Source organism: Diaphorina citri, unplaced genomic scaffold (genome assembly GCF_000475195.1).
Source record: "Diaphorina citri unplaced genomic scaffold, Diaci psyllid genome assembly version 1.1 scaffold863, whole genome shotgun sequence".
NCBI classification, from domain to species: domain Eukaryota; kingdom Metazoa; phylum Arthropoda; class Insecta; order Hemiptera; family Psyllidae; genus Diaphorina; species Diaphorina citri.
In genome coordinates this window covers 55,512-77,950 of record NW_007378295.1, presented here as the reverse complement: position 1 = coordinate 77,950, position 22,439 = coordinate 55,512, and the positions used below count along the sequence as shown (strand labels likewise).

Sequence of the window (22,439 nt, the reverse complement as noted above, 5' to 3'; positions counted from 1 at the left end):
TTATACCAAATTCTTCTTTCGTTATGATGTGCCTTATTACCTACAAACAATAGCCCGCACCACATACACCAACTGAAGGGCCAACGTCTTCACTTTGAACTGTTTGATCAAAGCCAAGTCCACATCGGTAAGTCCCACGAATAGGTACTCCAGTTTGAGAGTGTTCTGTAGAAGTTGGACTATGTTCTGTTTGATGAGGGAGGGGGACGAAGAGGAGTACCAGAGTTTGTACTCGATGATCTTGTGAAATAGGAGGACACTGTTGATATACAGGGTGATCAATTGTGCACACCCGCTCACCTGTAACACAACATATACATGGTGTTCTGTAGAAATTCTTTGTGGTAAAGCAGAGCTTTTTCTCAACTTTTGTGGAAATCACAGCTTTACTAAGTGCCTCCTTCGCAATCAATTTCCTTATTTCATTAATCTTTTTACACTGGTAATGCCGCCACTGGTCGCTACTCGATTAAAGTAGCTTCTCAATTGTCCTCACGAGGCTGACTGCACCCCGAACTCTAAACACAGAGTCGACAAAACTCCGACCCCTCCGGAAATAGAACCCGGGACATCCGGAGTGTCAGCCTAGTGTGATACCCAGTCGGCCACGGAGGTTGTCCGACTAAACACATAATTACAAGTTGAATAGACGTCTTACCTGTGAGTCTATCTTGGACAAACGATTCAAATCTTCTTCCGCGCACTGCAACAAATACACGCGTACCCGTGTGTTAGGGGCCTCTTCAATACCTTTGAGCATGGATCTGAGAAAGTCACATGTCGATGTGGGTACAGACTGCATTTCCGTACTCGTGGCAGAACCAAGGAGGTTCAAATGGGGTACCTGAAATCAGTATAAGACACATTGGATTTGTCTATTTGAAGACACAAATAGTTGCATTGACAAAAAATCCCCGTAACATGATTATAATAAAATTACTGAAAGCCCGTAATGCACTCTCAATGAATACCACAGCTCAGCATCCATACTGATACCCATGACTAGACCTGCTGTGAACTTGAGTATCGTGTCGGAACTAGGAGCTGGGGAGTTGATCACAGCATAGCACATACCCACCTGAGAAAAGAGGGAACATTGCGTAAGATTTATGGGAAAATAACCAGAAGTTGCGGCTGAGCGTTATTTTCTGAAAGCGGACCTTGTCTGCGTACTGCATACGATAAAGTCCCCCCCCCCCGGACAGGAAACCCGCCACCTAGCGCTCTCCAAGATTTGCTAAAACACAAGGCTCATACCCCTTACTTACCCAATAGCTGGGCGGCCTGTGTCCGGACATGCATGGACAAATCGTTGACTCCGTTGGATATCAATCCAAACGCATCATCCACAAGCCGTATCTCCTCGCCCTGGTTATTCAAAGAGATCTTATTCTCCGGATAGCGTTGGGCCAGGATCCACACCAGCTTGAGAGCACTCTGGCGGACGATTTCGTAATCATCGTTGAGAGATTTGCATATGTCACGGTAGAGGGAGAAATCCAAATTCAGACCACGCTCGTGCAGACCGATTAGGGTTTTGTATGCAGCACTGCGCACCTGAGGGGAAAAAAAACATGTGATTGCTGATTGGAAAAGGTGGATAAGAATAATAAGAATAGACATATGGTATAAGAATGGATAAGAATAAACATATCGTATAAGAATTTCCTCGGCTCAGTGAACATCACACAGGCCGACCCTATTTAAATAGGAAAAGGCTAGGGAAAGGAAGAAATGAGTATCACACTATGCCGACCCTATTTAAATAGGAAAAGGCTAGGAAAAGGAATACTTAAATGACTATCACACTAGAAATCGAATTGTAGTATGATTTGAATTGTATACTACAGTCGAAGTTTTTGGGCTCAGTCCTATCCCAGTAGGATAAACAAGGTATATTCTATTCTATTCTACTTACCCTAGCGTCCTGACTGTGTGTGTAGCAGTTGATCAAATGTAGTGTCGTAGGCACTGAGGGGTCCCCCAGGGGAAGTAACTCGCCTATCAGATAAAGGCACTTGCTTTTCACGGAGTGACTCGTGTCTTTCAGATACTTCTTGGCGAGATCTATCAATTTCATATTGGTATCCGGGTCTGAAATATGAAATAGAGACTGAATGAAACAAGGAACTGTAGCCATGGTTCGATTCCCGCCCGGGGCGGACTTTTTAATGAATGCATGAGGTTCGTTCTCAGAACGGCTGGCTTTAAGAATACCAACCTCAGTGGATTTTGGATCTGGAGGTTGGTGGTTTAAGTCCAAGTCAAATCATAAAATTGGATAACGATATTTGTGACAAGCATTTAAGTACATATGCTTAACACAAAATAAAAAATTCTTTTCCATAATTTTTAATCGAACAAGGGACTGTGGATAACTTACTATTGATACACTTGGCTAGTTTGAGTAGAGTGGTAAGAGTCTGAGCGATCACCTTGTGAGAGTCTTCATTTCGTGTGAGAGCTATGACGTCATCAAGTAGGGTGGCTACGTCTGAGGAGAAGTCGCATCCTATATCCCCCAGGATGGTTAGCACTACAACCCGCACGGCAGATTCCTTCTCTACACTGTAGTAGTCCATGAGCTTCTTGATGGAAACCTGAAGGTCATCTTCCTGTGATGAGAGAGATGTGGAAAGTTAGAGTTAGAATTAGAGATGTGGAAAGAACTCAAGACTGAGTGAGTTAAAAAAGGACTTTGAATGAGTTATAAGAAGAAACACTCCTTTTTGGTCTCTTCCACCCAACTGGATACTTCAGTATCTTCGTGAGGTAATCTCTCTATCTACCTATGTATATATATCTCTCTCTCTCTCTCCCTCTTTTTATTTCTTACTCCTTCTCTTTCTATCCCCTCCTCCCTCTCTTTTTTTCCTTCTCACTTGCTTTCACTCACTCTATCTCCCTCCGCCCTCTCTCTCAGTCTAAATCCCTCTCCCTCTCTCCTTACTTACATCAAAGTGAAGATGTTCAGCCACTCTGAGCAACAGTTGAAGTGCACTATTACTGGACGTACACTTCTCTAGTCTTCCAATATACACGGCAGCGGATATTACACCTGATGGGGACTTCTTCACCAGACGAATCTTCTTCGCTGGTTGTTCCTGTAAATGGTGCAAGAAAATCGTTGGTCATTAATGACTAACTCTCTGAAAAAACAGGTGCAGGCTATCCCACTTCTGGAAAAACTAAAATAGCAAAACCCAAATTTTAAATTTTCGAAGTCTAGCCTACAGAAAACAGAATAGGAGAATAATGAAGCTCCCCGAAGCCCTGACTTTATGCTTTTTTGAGATGGAGTGTTGTGCTGACCACGCTGTTTAATCAGAAAAACAGGTAGGTACAATCATAGATGGGTACAACATGGATTTCGGAGGAAGTAAAATACGTTCAAGATAGGCACCTAGGTAGGTAACATCATCATCATGGATAAAATGTAGAGATTGACAGATCGAGGGTGTATATTGAATTTCCGAGTTCCGAGGTATCTATAGGCACCTGTCCTGTTTGATCAATATATCGTTTATACGTATACCCATAGCACACTAACGTCACCTATTCAAGTTTCACCCCTCTCTTAACTTTACTTACCCTAATAGTATACGAAGTTCTCCCCCCCCCCTTCCTAAACACCTAGTAGTGCATTTCTGTTATCAATTTCATTTTAATTTCAAAGTCAAATTTGAATTAAACTCAGAGTCAAAGATATTAGGTATTCGAGATTCAATAAAAGTGGTCTACAATCTACATGATCAAAATCCAACAGAAGGAGAATAATATGGATTTCAATGTGGTCAAATTGGACATTGACAAACTTATTCTTGTACTGCAAGACTGTTTGGACAAAATCAGTCATCTTGGATTAAAAGATGCCACACATTTGACAGGTAATGTCTTTTCGAGTAAGTACTATACATCTCTCATTTTCATTAGTCATTGATCATTAGCATTATCTAGACCTAAAGGAAGAAAGAATGAAAAAGTGCGAAAAACTACTTTTTGATATGAATAAATTCCTAAAATAATCACACTTTCTTATTGATTTTCAGAACCCCCAAAATCAGCAGCAATAAAGCAAGATGAAAAAACCTCCACGGCCCTGACACAATTCCTAGAATCATTCCACCTGTTCATACAATACACAAGACAACAACTGGAACAAGCATCCATCCCTGGAAAATATTATTCTAGTGAAGAACAAGACTGGGAGTATATCAAACAAGATCGTCAGGAAGAAATACAAGAGTTGCAAATGAAAATACATGTCATCAAAGAGAAATACAAACGTGAAGAAGAAAAGAAGAAGCAACTGATAGCTGAATATAAGAAAGCACTTGAAATGATCGAGAGTAGAAAGAAAGAAGAACTCAATGAAATAGCAAGAACTGCAGACGAGAGAATGATACAGGAATGGCAAACCATTGAATATGAGCTGAACAACTTGCAAAGTGAGAGAATCTAATGTTTGTCTTTAGGAAGAATCTAATGTTGGTCTTTAGGAAGAATCTAATGTTTGTCTTTGGGAAGAATCTAATGTTGGTTTTTAGGAAGAATCTAATGTTGGTCCTTAGGAAGAATCTAATGTTGGTCTTTAGGAAGAATCTAAATGTTGGTCTTTAGGAAGAATCTAAATGTTGGTCTTTAGGAAGAATCTTATGTTGGTCTTTAGGAACTCTTCCTTTGCTTCGTTCCTCTCTGAATGTCTTTGGACTTTTCTGAGGTGAATCTTTTGAAAAGATTTCAAATATCTACCTAGATCTCACTAGCTACCGTTTGTGAAGATGTGCGACTGTACTAGTATGATGCGAGTAATCTGCCTGTATGGGTGGTAGGTATCTACTTATACAAATCCAGAGTTTTGCACCAAACTAGGTTCTAAGTATCTACATAAGGATGTAGATATATTGGCCTGCAGTCCAGGCCAATAGGGAGTTAATAATCTTCATTCCCCTTAGATTGTTCTTTCAAATGTATGGAAAATTATTATTATATAGGAATATAGGTGAAAAGGAGACACCTAAGTACCAACCTACTGTAGGTATGTCTGTTCTGGGGTAAACAGGTTCTCAGATTCATCATCGGGACTGAAAAGGACATTATTTGGGTTCTGAGCTCCAGGTTCACAAGAGGAAATGCTTTTTGCTGGTCTCCGTTTATTAGTTCTCCATTACTTTCTGAACATCAATGAAATGTTCATACATATCTCACTGTTGACACTCATATGATGCCATTCAAATATGCAAACAAGACGTCATGGTGGCAAAATATTCACGTAGGGGCGCAACTAAGGGCTCGGTCTTGGGGGGGCTGATTGACCAAATTGCCTACACCACAAACTCTTGGCATAGTTTCATGGAGCTACTTTTGACTCTCCACAATTTTCACTTTGGCCGTGATCTCGTATCCAAGGACAATCGATCGAGGCGGCCCAGAACCAATAGGTAATCAATTAATTAGGTATGTAGCTATGTATACACATCTGAGGTAGTTCTCTAATCTACAAGGCTACAAGGGTTGTCTCCGAATCCGATATCACCTCAGTCATCATTCCTCGAAAATTTACTACCGTATGGGTTGTTCAAATTATTCGTAGGTATACAAACATGTAGGAGTATATATACAAACATGCAAGAAGAAGCAACTGATAGCTGAATATAAGAAAGCACTTGAAATGATCGAGAGTAGAAAGAAAGAAGAACTCAATGAAATAGCAAGAAGTGCAGACGAGAGAATGATACAGGAATGGCAAACCATTGAATATGAGCTGAACAACTTGCAAAGTGAAGAGAAGCTGGTCCAGAGGAAACATGAATACTTGTGCAAGGAAAACTTAACCAATGAGAAAAGTTTGAGAGATGAAAAGTCAAAATGTGAGAATAAATTGGAACAATTCATAGCTCTTTATGATAAGGATATAGGTGAGTAAAAATAGGATCAAGCTTAGCTCCACTGTAATCAAATAGGGCCCTCTATAAATACTCCTTCAAGAGCCAGGTTCTGAAAATTTGGAACAGGTGATAATGATTTTGACTACATAAATAGGAATAGGTGGTGTTTGTAGAGATTATTACTTTAAGTTCCTGTATTCATTCCCTGGTACATCATTTTCCAGGGAAGAAACATGCAGAGTATGAGAACATGCTTCATCAGATGGATCTTGAGAAACAACAACTGATGACACTCATAGAACTATTTGAACTTCAGAAACCCGACTACCAAATAATGACAGAAGAGAAAGCAGTTTGGAGAGAAAAAGAGCTGGCAAGAAAGTTGCACAAGCTGAGAACAATGCTTGCTCACAATACTATCAGTAAATTTTTGAACAACTATGTGAAAACTTTGCGGGAAAACAATATACCCATTGTGATCACAAAGAAATCCAAAGGGAAAAAGAAAAAACAATAAGCAACAAAAAAGTCTTATTACAATGCTGAGTTGTACATCTATTTATCTACCGTGCAACTTGCTATATTTTATTATTTTTACTTTACCTGGATAATAATTTTATTAAATAGGAAAAAAGTGGTATAAGTTATTTGTAAATGGGTTTGAGTACCAATGTCAAACAAACAAAGGAGTGTATCTACTGCCTACAACCATGTTCAACTGCCTTGAAAAAACACAAGCTTCAAAAACATTTCCTATAACTTTTAAAACCAAAGGTGAGGCAGATCAAAATTGGTGGTAATTATTCAGAAGCCATGACAATGAAAAAGAAACCTCCTCCTTGTGTTTACCCTAACCCTATAATAACAGTGATCACTGCTCAAATTGTGAAAGCTCCTTTTGGTGTTTACCTAACCCTATAATAAAACCAGTCACTGCTCATTTGTGACAGCTCCTTTATGTAGCAATTTTCCCATTGACATGACTTCTGAACTAAGTACCGATTTGTTTACCTGAGGTTCTTGTTGCACAACCTGGCTGGTATACTCTGCCAATGCTCTCTTCTTAATATGAGTTGCCATGTTTTATGGATGTGTTCGTTGTATTCTTGGGGAATAAATACTTTTACATGTGTACCATTACACCCCTGAAAGTTAGAAGAAAACAATCATTATTTCCTCCCCATTCATTTCTCACAGGGAGTCTGATCTAAGGATCTTTTGACATGGGACTTTCAGCTTAAAAATGCTTTTCTTGTGTGACACATACAAAGTCCATCAAGGATATCGAAAAAGGCACTAGCACCAGCTACCAGCTATCTATTTTGGAGTACCTGTTACTGAGTTTCTGAGTTATCTTATAGGTACCTAGGTAAAGAGATGAGACCTCCTAGCTCGAAGAAGTCTAGTAGCTAGGGATCCTCACGTCATGAGACTTATGGTATACGTATACCAGTGATTACTTATTTCAGTATTTTATCCTGAATTTTACCTGAAGAGACCTCTAAGCTTTGAATTTTTATAGAAACTAGTATTACCTATGGGTCTTCTCCTTCTTGGTTTTTATTAGCAGATTAATTTTTCTCCCTTCAAAAATTTTTAGATTTAGATTTTTTAGATTTTGGTTGTTTTGAATCGTTTGTTTACTTTGAAAGTACGAAAAAACTCTTGGCATAGTTTCATGGAGCTACTTTTGACTCTCCACAATTTTCACTTTGGCCGTGATCTCGTATCCAAGGACAATCGATCGAGGTGGCCCAGAACCAATAGGTAATCAATTAATTAGGTATGTACACATCTGAGGTAGTTCTCTAATCTACAAGGCTACAAGGGTTGTCTCCGAATCCGATATCACCTCAGTCATCATTCCTCGAAAATTTACTACTGTATGGGTTGTTCAAATTATTCGTAGGTATACAAACATGTAGGAGTATAGGTCTGTAAGTACAATCTTTGCTCGACTCAGTGTTTTCCCAAAACCATGCCTCATTCTAACCTCCACCCCCGTGTTTACAAATTCGCGAATCATCCTCTCAAATATACCTATTCACAGTGGTTTTGTTTTCATTTCAATTTTTTTAATTCAAACATTCCGCCCAAGATCTTGTTGACATGAGCAGACAGTTGTGACAGATCAGACAGGTCTGAATATGTAAATAACTCTACACTCCACAGACGTGAAAACAAATACCCAAGGTCTAATGTTACCCATGCATTATTTGGTGTGAAGGTAGAACGGTACCTCGTCGTGAAAAATCAAAGGTATTTCAGTCTCCATACCATTTACATTTTCAAACATTCCAAATCCTTTATGTTTACATCCGTTATTCAATCCGTTTTGTTTTAGCCCCTGTATTTGCAGTTGTTCATGTAATTAGGCACATTTTTGAGGTGTTAGAATGGTGCTCATTTGAATACATGGGTAAACATGATTTTAAATTTTTCACCGTTTGAGTGACACTCAAATCACTCCGGAATGTAGGAAGGTAGTTGTTGGTAGGAAAGTAGTCCGGTTGTGCGATTATGCTGTCGGAAGTTAACGTGTCAAAACAGTTGTCAGGATTTGCCTCTTGTTTCCTTAAACCTTCGTCAAGTTTGATTCCTATACCTTCGCGTCTACTGCGTTTTCAAACTCATGGCTCATGGTAAGGTCGAATTTTAATACAAAGCCAATCGACTGTGATAAAGATCATGCAAGAATCTTGTGAAGCGTGACAGAAAGAAATCGCCATTTACAAATCGACAACTGACCAAAGAGCTTAGACCATACTGCTGTTACAATGATTAAGTAATCACTACATTTTTAAAGGATTTGCCTCTTGTTTCCTTAAACCTTCGTCAAGTTTGATTCCTATACCTTCGCGTCTACTGCGTTTTCAAACTCATGGCTCATGGCAAGGTCGAATTTTAATACAAAGCCAATCGACTGTGATAAAGATCATGCAAGAATCTTGTGAAGCGTGACAGAAAGAAATCGCCATTTACAAATCGACAACTGACCAAAGAGCTTAGACCATACTGCTGTTACAATGATTAAGTAATCACTACATTTTTAAGTCCAGAAAGGAAAACCAAGATGAAATCTTAGATCAGTAGGTATCCTACGTTAAAATCTCGAGTAATAAAGGAACAGGCAAAATTAGAAGATAGGCCTTTACCTATTAAAAGTTGAAATTCCTTCTGCCAAATAAATGGGTTTTGTAGGTAAAAATGTTAGTATTCTGAAATAGTGCAGGTTTCCTTAAGAAAGAGACATTCATGTTTCCTTAAGTTTACGAGAGGTAAAAACATTTTTAAGTCCAGAAAGGAAAACCAAGATGAAATCTTAGATCAGTAGGTATCCTACGTTAAAATCTCGAGTAATAAAGGAACAGGTAAAATTAGAAGATAGGCCTTTACCTATTAAAAGTTGAAATTCCTTCTGCCAAATAGATGGGTTTTGTAGGTAAAAATGTTAGTATTCTGAAATAGTGCAGGTTTCCGAAAGAGACATTCATGTTTCCTTAAGTTTACGAGAGGTAAAGACCCGTTATACAAAAACATTTACCGTTAGCTGAAACTATGTCACACTTCTTCACAAATCATAAAAACCAAAACAATGCACAAAACACAAGAAATTAGTGTAAACAAAGGCTTGAATGTAGGAAAAAGATAATAATATTATAACGAGGTGTTTTGAAAAAGCCTTTGTACCTATTTTGAACTAGGAGTGAATGACTTTTGGCTTTGTGAATATCACGAAACAGTTATGTACCCATTCAAACAACTCTACAAGACATTGAGACCTGTGTATACCTACTATGTATAATATATTTGGTCAGATTTTAGAAGAAAAAGACATATTGCAAACTGGTCGAATTCCTAAGTCAAATTTACCCCCAAATGAACCCCAATGTTCCCCAAAAATCCGTACTCGGTCAATCCGTACTCATGTAAAAGACCAATTTAGAAACATCTAGGTACATATTATTTGTTGAACTTATTATCAACTTATAGATGAAACACCTAGGTAATGCATTGGCATTACAGTGTAGGTATAATGGTATAAACTCCACAGTGAACCATATACCTAAAGCAAAAGGTAAGTAAGATACCCAACAAAACAATAACCATAGAATAACACTGAAAGGCTGGTGAACTGGTGGACATTGCGGATACCAACCTCTTACGAAAAAAATCTCACAGAGAGCAGCACAAATATCGTTTCCAAATTTACAACTTGCGCCGTGTTATTTCAGGAAAAAGTTATGTTACGAAAAAAATCTCACAGAGAGCAGCACAAATATCGTTTCCAAATTTACAACTTGCGCCGTGTTATTTCAGGAAAAAGTTATGTATGCAATGTGCCTTTCAATTTTGCAAGAACTGTCGCTCAGTAGCTATCTAGCAACTTTTCGGTGTTCGATAGGAATCTTAGGTTGTTTTTGGATCTTTGGGGCGGGAAGTATAGCTACTTCTTATTTCTTTAGGTTAGGTTCAAAATTTATAAAATGGTTCTTGTAAATTCTGATTACGAAAAGAAGCAACAAGGAAGACGGGGACAAAGTCTTTCTACTTCCTATACAACTCGCTCAAGCCTTATACACAGGTAGGTAAGTGTATTGTACAAGATTTAATTCGCTGACCGTGAACATTTAAATTTTGATCCTGAAAAAAAGAAAGAAAAAAGTTTTTGGCGCTATAAACTGACCATCGTAAATTTCCTATTACATCATTGTTCTTCCTATAGGTAAGGAAAGAATAAAGGCTGGAGATCATCTTACCTAGGTTAATGACTAGGTACCCTTTCTCTCTCTGAGGCAGACATGCAGGAAGTGTAAACAAAAGCCTACAGCTAGCTACACACCATACTTTAGGATCCATACCTAGTAAATATAATATTATCCTTAGACAGACGTTCTCAAGCATACACCTACTGATGGTCTTGGGTCCAGAATGCAGAGTAGGCAGTTCTCAACATCGGTAAGAAGTTCTCAAAATGATGCTGTGTTGTTACTGTTTCTCAGGAGAGAGTGGAGAGTATTCACATTTATTTTCATTTTGAGAAAGAAAGAGTAGGGTAGGTACCTACAGACCTAGTACCTGCACCTACCGATTTAGGAGCTGATATATTCAGATCAGACCATTTAAAGTGGTTACCATAATGTTCATAACTACTTACCTCCCATCTAGACTTGTAGGTAAAGCCATCTAAAATTAGAGGGGTTAATAATTTATTTAATATTTTGCTTAGATGAAGCATAGTTACCTATGTAGTTACCTATGTAGAAGATAGTAACCTATGTAGGTACATACCAACTTAGAGAATTCCTCGGACATCAACTAAAACTAAAAACCAAACAAACAATTCTTCCCTGTTCCAATTAAAATGAAATTCTACATCTGACAGGCCCAGGGTTAATTCCATCTTATATTAATTGAATAAACATTCAAAATATTGTTAAAGGTAAAGGCGGCATCAAGGTCTTTAAGTTTCAAGTTACATGAAGGTTCAACATAAAAAACTACTCACACGCCTTTCTTCACGTTTCATTCATGATCCTTCTGAACAGGGAACAGACCTTGAACTCCTACTAAACAATAAGAATCTAAATGTTGGTCTTTAGGAAGAATCTAATGTTGGTCTTTAGGAAGAATCTAAACGTTAATCTTTAGGAAGAATCTAAACCTTCCCATAAAATGACAAATCTAACATTCTTCAAAAACAAATTAGCACGGATTGGCATATCATACTAGCTGAACTTATATGAGTATATGTATAATATAGTCAGTGGTGAATATGTTTAGGAATTTATGTATACATACTTAGGAGGAACTACCCCTGAAGAACAACAAAAACTGTGAGGAATCAAAGAATTTTGTGCTAAACCCTCGCACCCAGACCGCTCCTAAGTTGTAAACTATAGAAGAATCTAATGTTGGTCTTTAGGAAGAATCTAAACGTTGGTCTTTAGGAAGAATCTAATGTTGGTCTTTAGGAAGAATCTAATGTTTGTCTTTGGGAAGAATCTAATTATTATTAATTAGATTCATATTAGACACCCAAATTAGATAATGGCTTACCTTATTTTCTATTTGACTAGGGTTCTTAGTTGTAAGAACCCTAGTCAAATAGAAAATAAGGTAAGCCATGAAGAATCTAATGTTGGTCTTTAGGAAGAATCTAATGTTGGTCCTTAGGGAGAATCTAATGTTGGTCCTTAGGAAGAATCTAATGTTGGTCCTTAGGGAGAATCTAATGTTGGTCCTTAGGGAGAATCTGTATTAATTTTCGTTCAAAGTTCTTGGTATTTTTTCGACGCAATTTATAAACAGAAGCTCTTAAAAAGCCATAAAAATTCAAATTTTTTGAAAGTGTCATTAAAATATCTGGTTCCTGATGTGTACGTGTGATGGTCTGATTTAGATTAAGGTTTCAAATTATTCTAGAAATTCGGATGTTCAAAGTGGTAAACATGTAGGTAGGTAACTGTTGGTAGTTACAAGCAAAAGAGGACCACATTTCTATACTTTTCGGTTTTCACCTCACCTTATCTTTGGATGAATTAGTGTGCACTTTATCGTGTTTGTTCCATCCAATACTTTTCCTGAACTCTTAAAACAACCTAGACTTTACTATGGAAAATTAGGCACATCCACTAAAACGGTTTCTATTCTGTCCATTTGTGTGCTTTTTACCGGATGTCACACTTCTTCACAAATCATAAAAACCAAAACAATGCACAAAACACAAGAAATTAGTGTAAACAAAGGCTTGAATGTAGGAAAAGATAATAATATTATAACGAGGTGTTTTGAAAAGGCCTTTGTACCTAATTCGAACTAGGAGTGAATGACTTTTGGCTTTGTGAATATCACGAAACAGTTATGTACCCATTCAAACAACTCTACAAGACATTGAGACCTGTGTATACCTACTACCTACTATGTATAATATATTTGGTCAGATTTTAGAAGAAAGAGAGATATTGCAAACTGGTCGAATTCCTAAGTCAAATTTACCCCCAAATGAACCCCAATGTTCCCCAAAAATCCGTACTCGGTCAATCCGTACTCATGTAATCAAACTTTCGTACAAAAGACCAATTTAGAAACATCTAGGTACATATTATTTGTTGAACTTATTATCAACTTATAGATGAAACACCTAGGTAATGCATTGGCATTACAATGTAGGTACGTATAATGGTATAAACTCCACAGTGAACCATACACCTAAAGCAAAAGGTAAGTAAGATACCCAACAAAACAATAACCATAGAAGAACACTGAAAGGCTGGTGAACTGGTGGACATTGCGGATACCAACCTCTATAGAACAATATAATAGAACAAAATCTAACTGTACTCATTCTCTGTTATATCAACAAAAACAATCATAAATATTGGACAGTTGTCCATCAAACAAAGCCCTCCCAAGTTGAACCAACTCGTCTACAAAGCAATGTTTATGTCCAAAATGTCAGAGCTCTGTTGGCAAATAAAATACAGCCCTTGGACAGCAACAAAAGAGATGACTTTTCAATAATTGTCTGACCTGAAGAATCTAATGTTGGTCTTTAGGAAGAATCTAAACGTTGGTCTTTAGGAAGAATCTAATGTTGGTCTTTAGGAAGAATCTAATGTTGGTCTTTAGGAAGAATCTGATGTTTGTCTTTGGGAAGAATCTAATGTTTGTCTTTAGGAAGAATCTAATGTTGGTCTTTAGGAAGAATCTAATGTTTGTCTTTGGCGTGTTGTGATGATGAATAAACCGTAATAATGCATTTTATAATAAGTATCCTGGATATGCTGTTTTTTTCTTTAAAAAAAAAAATAATAAAATAAGCTTTAATTCGCCTATCTACATAAGGTCATAAAGTATTCGTTCTTTTCCTTTTTTCAACTTTATACCTATTCAGCAGTAGGTTTTATAGGTAGGTACTCGTAGGTACATAATTATAGGTTCCATTAAACCAATTACATAAAGTAGGTATACGAGTGCCTACTTAGGTGTCTAGTTGTAAAAAAAAAATTACCTACCTTTAGAAAGTAGGTATTGACGAATTTTGTTGGCCGTTTGTAGGTCATAAGGAAAATTTTACAGTTGATTTTATTATCTAGTAAATAGAACATCTTTCTAAGAGCTTCAATATAATAACCACATCTTAATTTGGAATTTTGCTTAATGTCTTTCATTTAATGAATCGAAAAAAGAAATCAAGATAAGCCATAAAACTAATGCGCCCGAAATAGACACTCTAAAGAAGATATTAAATGTTTTAATAGAGAAACCCATCAAAGTTGTTATCGATAACGTTCGAGTTCTTATCAATCACTGAAATGAAAGCTCTGTAAAACTCACCGTTAGAACGTTAAACCCAAAACAAAGTGATTCTGCTAAAAAAAACTTGAAATCTTGTGTTGATCCGAAATAAGACCAAAACTATAAAAGCTCAAGATGATGATGATGATGATGATGAAGATGATGTTTTAATAAATGAAACCAAGGGACATGCTCTCTAACATGCGATGAGTTCCGGTAGTCATGTTACCAACTTCACATTTCTGTCTTGAGTTCTGCCACTTTGAGAACATAAATTAATTTTTGGGCTTCCAGATTTCTTCTTTACTTAAACTTGTCAAGTGACTCAAATGTGTTCTAGCTTGAGAACATAAATTAATTTTTGGGCTTCCAGATTTCTTCTTTACTTAAACTTGTCAAGTGACTCAAATGTGTTCTAGCTATCTACTAAGATATCTACTAGGTATATTGAACTTGAGCTCTTCCCATAAAATGACAAATCTAACATTCTTCAAAAACAAATTAGCACGGATTGGCATATCATACTAGCTGAACTTATATGAGTATATAATATAGTCAGTCGTGAATAAGTTTAGGAATTTATGTTTACATACTTAGGAGGAACTACCCCTGAAGAACAGCAAAAACTGTGAGGAATCAAAGAATTTTGTGCTAAACCCTCGCACCCAGACCGCTCCTAAGTTGTAAACTATGAAGGTAGGTAAAAATAATAAACATAAATTTGGAATCATGTCGCTATGTTTAGAAATCTAAATTAATGATTAACGTATTAATTTTCGTTCAAAGTTCTTGGTATTTTTTCGACGCAATTTATAAACAGAAGCTCTTAAAAAGCCATAAAAATTCAAATTTTTGGAAAGTGTCATTAAAATATCTGGTTGCTGATGTGTACGTGTGATGGTCCGATCTAGATTAAGGTTTCAAATTATTCTAGAAATTCGGATGCTCAAAGTGGTAAACATGTAGGTAGGTAACTGTTGGTAGTTACAAGCAAAAGAGGATGGGTTCCTTATCAAACTCGAAATCAGCAAGTAATGAGTATGTTTCGAGGAAGTTGATTGTACACCACATTTCTATACTTTTCGGTTTTCACCTCACCTTATCTTTGGACAAATTATAATTAAATGTGCACTTTACAGTTTTTAGTCCATCCAATACTTTTCCTGACCTCTCAAAACTAGCTAGATTTTACTATGGAAAATTTGGCACATCCACGAAAACCGTTTCTGTTCTGTCCATTTGTGTGCTTTTTACCGAACTAGTCTCAACCGGATTAGACTCAAGAATAACCAAAGGATGAGTGAGAACGTTTGTCACAATCGTGGTCTTCCCTATTAAATGACAAATTCGTTGTTTCATCTCGACGATAATTGATGATGTGAGATCATAATCAGATAATCAGTAACTGATTATGTTCCGAGGTGTCTAATCCTGAACCAACACAAGGCCACCATACCAGACAGCATCTGTTAGAAGGACCATTTCAATTTGAACATTTTCATTTTTTATTAATAAGAGAGAGTGGAATTTGAGCTCAAAATACAGAGAAACCTCTTAATTTGGTTATCATTTCTGAGTAGGTTATTCATATCCAAAATGTTACCTACCAGCAACATATTGGGTGGCTGACAAACCCACCCGCTGGTATCCCAAATCCAAACCTATTAACAATGTTATTAGCTATGCTATCAAAACAGTTTGTGTTTTTTATGTCCACTATGTTACCTGTTTTATTTTAATATGAAAATTACACGGAACACAGACTTCAAAGAAAAACGAACCATCTCGTGCTATGTCTTCGTCTGTTTCTTCCTCACGCTTCATATTAGATATTGGGTCTTGGGAGGTTGGTCAAAGCGAAAAAGCGCTCAAGTATGACAAAAGGGTCGAATGGAAGAAGGAAAAATAAAATATGTAATAATGACAATGATAATATTATACTCTTTAAAAACGTGCTTTTTTTCTCTAGCCTGGGGAAAAACTATACGAAAATAATGTTATTTTACATCTAGGTATCGGCAATGTGCAAAAGTCTTCATCCTGATTGACTGAAATTACTGTAAAAATAATTACTGTATGACCTAGAAGATTTGTTGCAGTTGGAGTGTGAGATGTAACAAAAACTGGGTCGAAGGGACTCCTGTTAATTCCTGTGATTGGATAGAATTTTCTAGTGCTCGTGTGAAACGAAAACGTCTCTTCACTCCAATATTGAAGTCACTTATGGCATCAGTTATGGCCGATCTTACCACTGAGCACTGAGACTGAGAGTTAATACAGTGTCGAAGGGTTTCTTTGACGTGACTCATTTGACACAGGCTAGTATATCTTAAACTCCGGATTAACTGAAAAGTGAGAACTCTCTGTGGTAAGATCTGGCATTACTCAAGTTGTTGTTGTTGTTAACGCCACAGGATTTGTCCAGAGTGAAGGGTGAAGTAAGTATATAGGTACATATAGGCACTGAAATGCATAGTAAGGTTCCAGGATGAGACAGCACTTGAGATTCGATGACATGTTCAACGATCTTTTACTTATTGAGTTTTGGTGCTAGTGATATTTGAAGGTAAAGTATACTTGATGATTTGCTCAAGACGAGGATAGGCTCAATCTATTTGAATTAGTGATAGGTATTACCTGAGTGGTAATGGTGACTTGAAGTATGATTTGATAACCAAGTATGATATTTCCACAAGCCCTAAAATGTTCAAATCAAAACAGAAATTCGAGTATTTAAGTCCGTGATCTTATAACTACGTTCTGCAATTATTTTTTTAGGGTCTTGGGGTCAATCTGAAGGCCTAAAACAGAATCCTACATACTTAGATGTTTATGGGCATTCATAAATATCCCGGTCATTTGTTTCCAACATTTTATGTTAGCAAGCAATCCAAACATTTATAACATAATTGTCTGGTGTACCTTTTCGTTTAATTGGGCCAAATTGGTCCCACAACATGATTTTTATTGAAAGATCCCCATGGCCCAGAACAACAATGAATGACCTTCCTTTGTTAGATGATTATCATGTCTGTAAAATCATTCCGGTGGTCCAACTGTATGACTTGATTAAGGTTTTACAACGGAGCTGTGCAGTGGAAATACTTAATCAGCAAAATAAAAGAGTTTTATGATGATGGGGTTCTGGGTAACCGGTAGCCAAATATTTTTATACTTCTACTTTCCAGGGGCACCCAGAAAGTTCACCATACTCTCGTGTCATTAGAGATTGGAGAAGAGGAGAGACAGAGTGGACACTTCAGCAAAGTTGGGATATACAATTTTATTTTGTATAATAACTAAAATAAGGGAAAGTCTGGGTCTGTTGACAAAAGCCATTTGTCAAAAGGATCTCTTTCTAAAATCAACTTCTCTTTACATTATTTTTGCAGATTTTTGCGTCAACATATGAATTATTTGCAAATGCAGTTGCTTTTAGGAACAGGCCAAAGATCGCAACCAATCCTAAGCTTTCACAGTTAAGGTGCAACTACTCTACATACATAGTTACCTACCATTCTACTTAATGTCCCATGTATTATGTACAGGTAATTAGTACTAGAATGTAGAACGATGTATAATTGTATACAGATGGCCGCATACATTCTGGTATACCTGGAAAGTAATTACTACCAGGGATTACACAAGTTGCAAGATAATAAACATCCCAGAATGCACTTTAATGGCTGCTTGTAAACTTTGTTTGGTCACTATGTATGAACATAATAAAACAATGTATGTATGAACAATAATAAAACAATAATTAGCATACAAAGACCAAGAAGACCATCTTGTGTAGCACATTGCATGAGTTCACTTTATTGACCCATTGTTATTCGGCCTGTTTATTGCAGGCAGATAGACATGGAGGTAGATATCATGGGAGGGGAAATGCTACTAACGGCCTAACAATGTAGTTCTGATACTGATGATTACACTACACAATCACTCAACAATTTCACGAAGACAAAAACAATGCAAAATCTATATGGATCACTGAGGTTAAGCAACGTTCCGCATGGTTCTCATCTGGTCGTTATGACTGGTTATTTAGCATGAAATCCTTTGGCACCCATTTTAGGCCTTGGGAAGGAAATCGTATTAAGACAAACTTTCTTTTCTGTAGGTATACTATGGAGAAAACTTGGGTTTTTGTCACATCCACTAATGGTCAATCTCTCTCTCAATATCTCCGTTTCTTTCTCTCTCTCTCTCTCTCTCTCCTTCGCTCTATCTCCCTCTCTTTCTAAGTTTAGTCTACCAATACCTTTTCCCTCGGGTCATTTTGGCCTCCTTCTGTGACTGCAGATGTTCTCTTGGTAGTTAACCATCTATCCTAGGTGTTCTGTGAGGTGGGTATACGAATAAGTGCAATAAGGTTACCCAGTTTTACAACCGTCTCATGTTAGAAGGCACTTTGGCAAAACCGAGAATGCATGAAAAAGTCTGAAATTGGGCTAATAGGAAGGCAACATCATGCCCGCCACTCACGCTCAGAACGTCTGACAGGCAAGTTTAGTCTACATCTCCATCTCTCTCTTTGTCTTAATTTATTCAAGTAATCTTCCACGAAGAAGGAAAAAAGTGTTAAGACAAGTCTTGCAGGACTGTTAAACTGTTATTCCAAGTGGTGTTTACAACTTCTTCCCGTACTAATGCTACGTAGATTTAAAACAGGGAGAGATAACCAGAACATTCATCGGAAAACTGCATAATGATGATTCACATTTGAATAATTACCTGGCCAACCCGGAATAAAACAAAAGATCTACTACATTCTAACATTAGGACATTAACACTCATATAAAACTTAATGACAAGGAAATCTCGTGTTAACATTGGGATTGAAAAGTATTACCATATAAAATAAATAAATTTCTCTGACAGGCAGCGGTCTGTCAGACAGTAGGAAAGTGTGTGGCCGAAAAAGCTCGAGACCTATACTGCCGTGCTAAGTGAAAACGCCGTATGTCAAAAAACCCTACTTTCGGGAAATCGAGTTTAAAGATTTCAATCTATACGCCAATCATACGTTTTTGACATACGGCAACACGTTTTAGTGGTTTTTAAGGGGTTTAGGATAAAGAAAAAAAAATATAGGATCAAAATTTAGGATCATAGGAACCATATTTGGCACCAAAAACCAAAAATCGATTTTTTTGACATACGGCGTTTTCGCTTAGCACGGCAGTAAATCTGTCAGACGGTATGAGAGGTCTAATTTATTGGTCTCAAACTTTTCCCGTCACACATGTTCCGACGGTCTCTCTGACTGTATGCGAGTGGATGGCCTGAGACTGACAAGGTGGCAAAGCGCTCACTATCGAATGCTGATAAACCGGCTAATCTACTGACAATAGTTAAACGTCTAGCTATCTTCATCTTCAAGCTTAGCTGTCCTAATCGTCTAGCTTGTCGAATATGAAAGGTTTCTCTATAATGTTCTGGATTATTGTTTTCCACATAGGATTATTGTTTTCATTTCCCCTGCGAAGCTGTCACTGGGACAAAATGACAACTGTCTGGAGAAAACAACAATAATATTCTTCTTTTCAATTTGATTAGGACGATTAAACAAATGGTAAGTTTATAAGGATTCCCTGGAAGGTGTAATTCGCTGTATAGTGGGCAAATAACTTGTCTACAAATTGTCTACAGCTGCAATGTAGTAACAAAATAAGTACAGTACAATATAGGTACAGAAGTAGTTAGGTACTATGAGATAGGCATAGCTAGGTATACGTAGTCGTATTGGAATATACGCCTAAACGCTTATCTTAATACCAATAAACACATAGATATCTAGCTTCTACTGAAAGCTCAAGATACCTTAGTGTAGGTGGGTAGGTACCAACAATACCTAGATGGTATTCATTCATTTGAGTAAACTACAAAGTAATTGAATAATATTTTAAACTGATTACAGAATTTACGACACGTAAAACTTCCGAGCCAGCGTGTAACAAAATGAATTGAAAAGGAAATAATCAAATAAAGAACAACTTACAATGCTCGTTCTTTAAAAAATGAAAAAGTAGGTGGGGCAATAACCCGTCCTATTTACCGGCGCAACCATATTTTCGTCTTCGTACTATGTTACCTGTTTTATTTTAATATGAAAATTACACGGAACACAGACTTCAAAGAAAAACGAACCATCTCGTGCTATGTCTTCGTCTATTTCTTTCTCACTCTCTCACATTTGGATATTTGGAGGTTGGTCAAAGCGAAAAAGCGCTCAAGTATGACAAAAGGGTCGAATGGAAGAAGGAAAAATAAAATATGTAATATTGACAATGATAATATTATACTCTTTAAAAACGTGCTTTTTTTCTCTAGCCTGGGGAAAAACTATATACGAAAATAATGTTATTTTACATCTAGGTATCGGCAATGTGCAAAAGTCTTCATCCTGATGTAGGTACAATGGTTTTCATCAGGAGACATAAACATGTACATATTCCTTGGACCCAATAATTAAAAATAAATAGTAAAAGTAACAATACTCAAGCAAAAACTTTCTCACTTCGGGTTAAAATCTAGAAGGGAGACGGTATTATCCGTTTTAGAGGATGTGTCAGATTTTCCAGATGATTCACACAAATAGAGGATCAAATCAGTTAGCAAAATCTCATTGAAGTAAAGTGCCGAGCATTAGAGGATGTGTCAGATTTTCCAGATGATTCACACAAATAGAGGATCAAATCAGTTAGCAAAATCTCATTGAAGTAAAGTGCCGAGCAATCTAATTAGGGAAGGAAAAAGGAATTTAAGAGCTGATGGTATAGTGCTGTAGTGTTGATAAACTGATAGGGGGTATCACGAACCAGGGGGTAAATTCTGAAGAGGCCATGAGGGGAGCTAGAAGCTCTCGAGAACCAATACCTTTTCCCTCGGGTCATTTTGGCCTCCTTCTGTGACTGCAGATGTTCTCTTGGTAGTTAACCATCTATCCTAGGTGTTCTATGAGGTGCGTATACGAATAAGTGCAATAACCCCTAGGTTACCAGTTTTACAACCGTCTCATGTTAGAAGGCACTTTGGCAAAACCGAGAATGCATGAAAAAGTCTGAAATTGGGATAATAGGAAGTCAACATCATGCCCGGCCACTCACGCTCAGAACGTCTGAGAGGCCGCGGTCTGTCAGACAGTAGGAAAGTGTGTGGCCGAAAAAGCTCGAGACCTATACTGCCGTGCTAAGTGAAAACGCCGCGTATGTCAAAAAACCCTACTTTCGGGAAATCGAGTTTAAAGATTTCAATCTATACGCAACGCCGTATGTCAAAAAACCCTACTTTCGGGAAATCGAGTTTAAAGATTTCAATCTATACGCCAATCATACGTTTTTAACATACGGCAACACGTTTTAGTGGTTTTTAAGGGGTTTAGGATAAAGAAAAAAAATATAGGATCAAAATTTAGGATCATAGGAACCATATTTGGCACCAAAAACCAAAAATCGATTTTTTTTTTACATACGGCGTTTTCGCTTAGCACGGCAGTAAATCTGTCAGACGGTATGAGAGATCTCAAACTTTTCCCGTCACACACGTTCCGACGGTCTCTCTGACTGTATGCGAGTGGATGGCCTGAGACTGACAAGGTGGCAAAGCGCTCACTATCGAATGCTGATAAACCGGCTAATCTACTGACAATAGTTAAACGTCTAGCTATCTTCATCTTCAAGCTTAGCTGTCCTAATCGTCTAGCTTGTCGAATATGAAAGGTTTCTCTATAATGTTCTGGATTATTGTTTTCCACATAGGATTATTGTTTTCATTTCCCCTGCGAAGCTGTCACTGGGACAAAATGACAACTGTCTGGAGAAAACAACAATAATATTCTTCTTTTCAATTTGATTAGGACGATTAAACAAATGGTAAGTTTATAAGGATTCCCTGGAAGGTATAATTCGCTGTATAGTGGGCAAATAACTTGTCTACAAATTGTCTACAGCTGCAATGTAGTACCTAACAAAATAAGTACAGTACAATATAGGTACAGAAGTAGTTAGGTACTATGAGATAGGCATAGATAGGTATACGTAGTAGTATTGGATTATACGCCTAAACGCTTATCTTACCAATAAACACATAGATATCTAGCTTCTACTGAAAGCTCAAGATACCTTAGTGTAGGTGGGTAGGTAATACCAACAATACCTAGATGGTATTCATTCATTTGAGTGAACTACAAAATAATTGAATAATATTTTAAACTGATTACAGAATCTACGACACGTAAAACTT

At 37.2% G+C, this 22,439-nt stretch overlaps 2 protein-coding genes across 2 annotated transcripts; both read right to left on the bottom strand.

Moving 5' to 3' along the window:
* Positions 1–36: 36 nt before the first annotated feature.
* Positions 37–848, bottom strand: LOC113468821. The gene is made up of 2 exons (XM_026826038.1): positions 659–848; positions 37–300 (listed from the first exon to the last, which is right to left on the bottom strand). The coding sequence occupies exons 1-2, from the start codon at positions 800–802 to the stop codon at positions 37–39; spliced, it is 408 nt and encodes a 135-aa protein (XP_026681839.1). The 5' UTR covers positions 803–848.
* Positions 849–925: 77 nt separating this feature from the next.
* Positions 926–3,350, bottom strand: LOC113468820 (integrator complex subunit 4-like). The gene is made up of 6 exons (XM_026826037.1): positions 3,345–3,350; positions 2,955–3,104; positions 2,384–2,615; positions 1,919–2,094; positions 1,285–1,557; positions 926–1,078 (listed from the first exon to the last, which is right to left on the bottom strand). Exons 1-6 carry the CDS (start codon positions 3,348–3,350, stop codon positions 926–928), a joined length of 990 nt encoding a protein of 329 aa, XP_026681838.1.
* Between the last annotated feature and the right edge of the window lie 19,089 nt (positions 3,351–22,439).

Bases quoted from the DNA above. Each gene is read 5' to 3' on its own strand.
- LOC113468821 (XM_026826038.1), bottom strand. From the start codon at position 802: ATGCAGTCTGTACCCACATCGACATGTGACTTTCTCAGATCCATGCTC. The intron at 301-658 runs GTAAGACGTCTA...GTTGTGTTACAG, and splicing joins TGTCCAAGATAGACTCACAG to GTGAGCGGGTGTGCACAATT.
- LOC113468820 (XM_026826037.1), bottom strand. The intron at 2,616-2,954 runs GTAAGTAAGGAG...CTCTCATCACAG, and splicing joins CTGAACATCTTCACTTTGAT to GAAGATGACCTTCAGGTTTC. The intron at 1,079-1,284 runs GCCGCCCAGCTA...CTCTTTTCTCAG, and splicing joins CCATGCATGTCCGGACACAG to GTGGGTATGTGCTATGCTGT.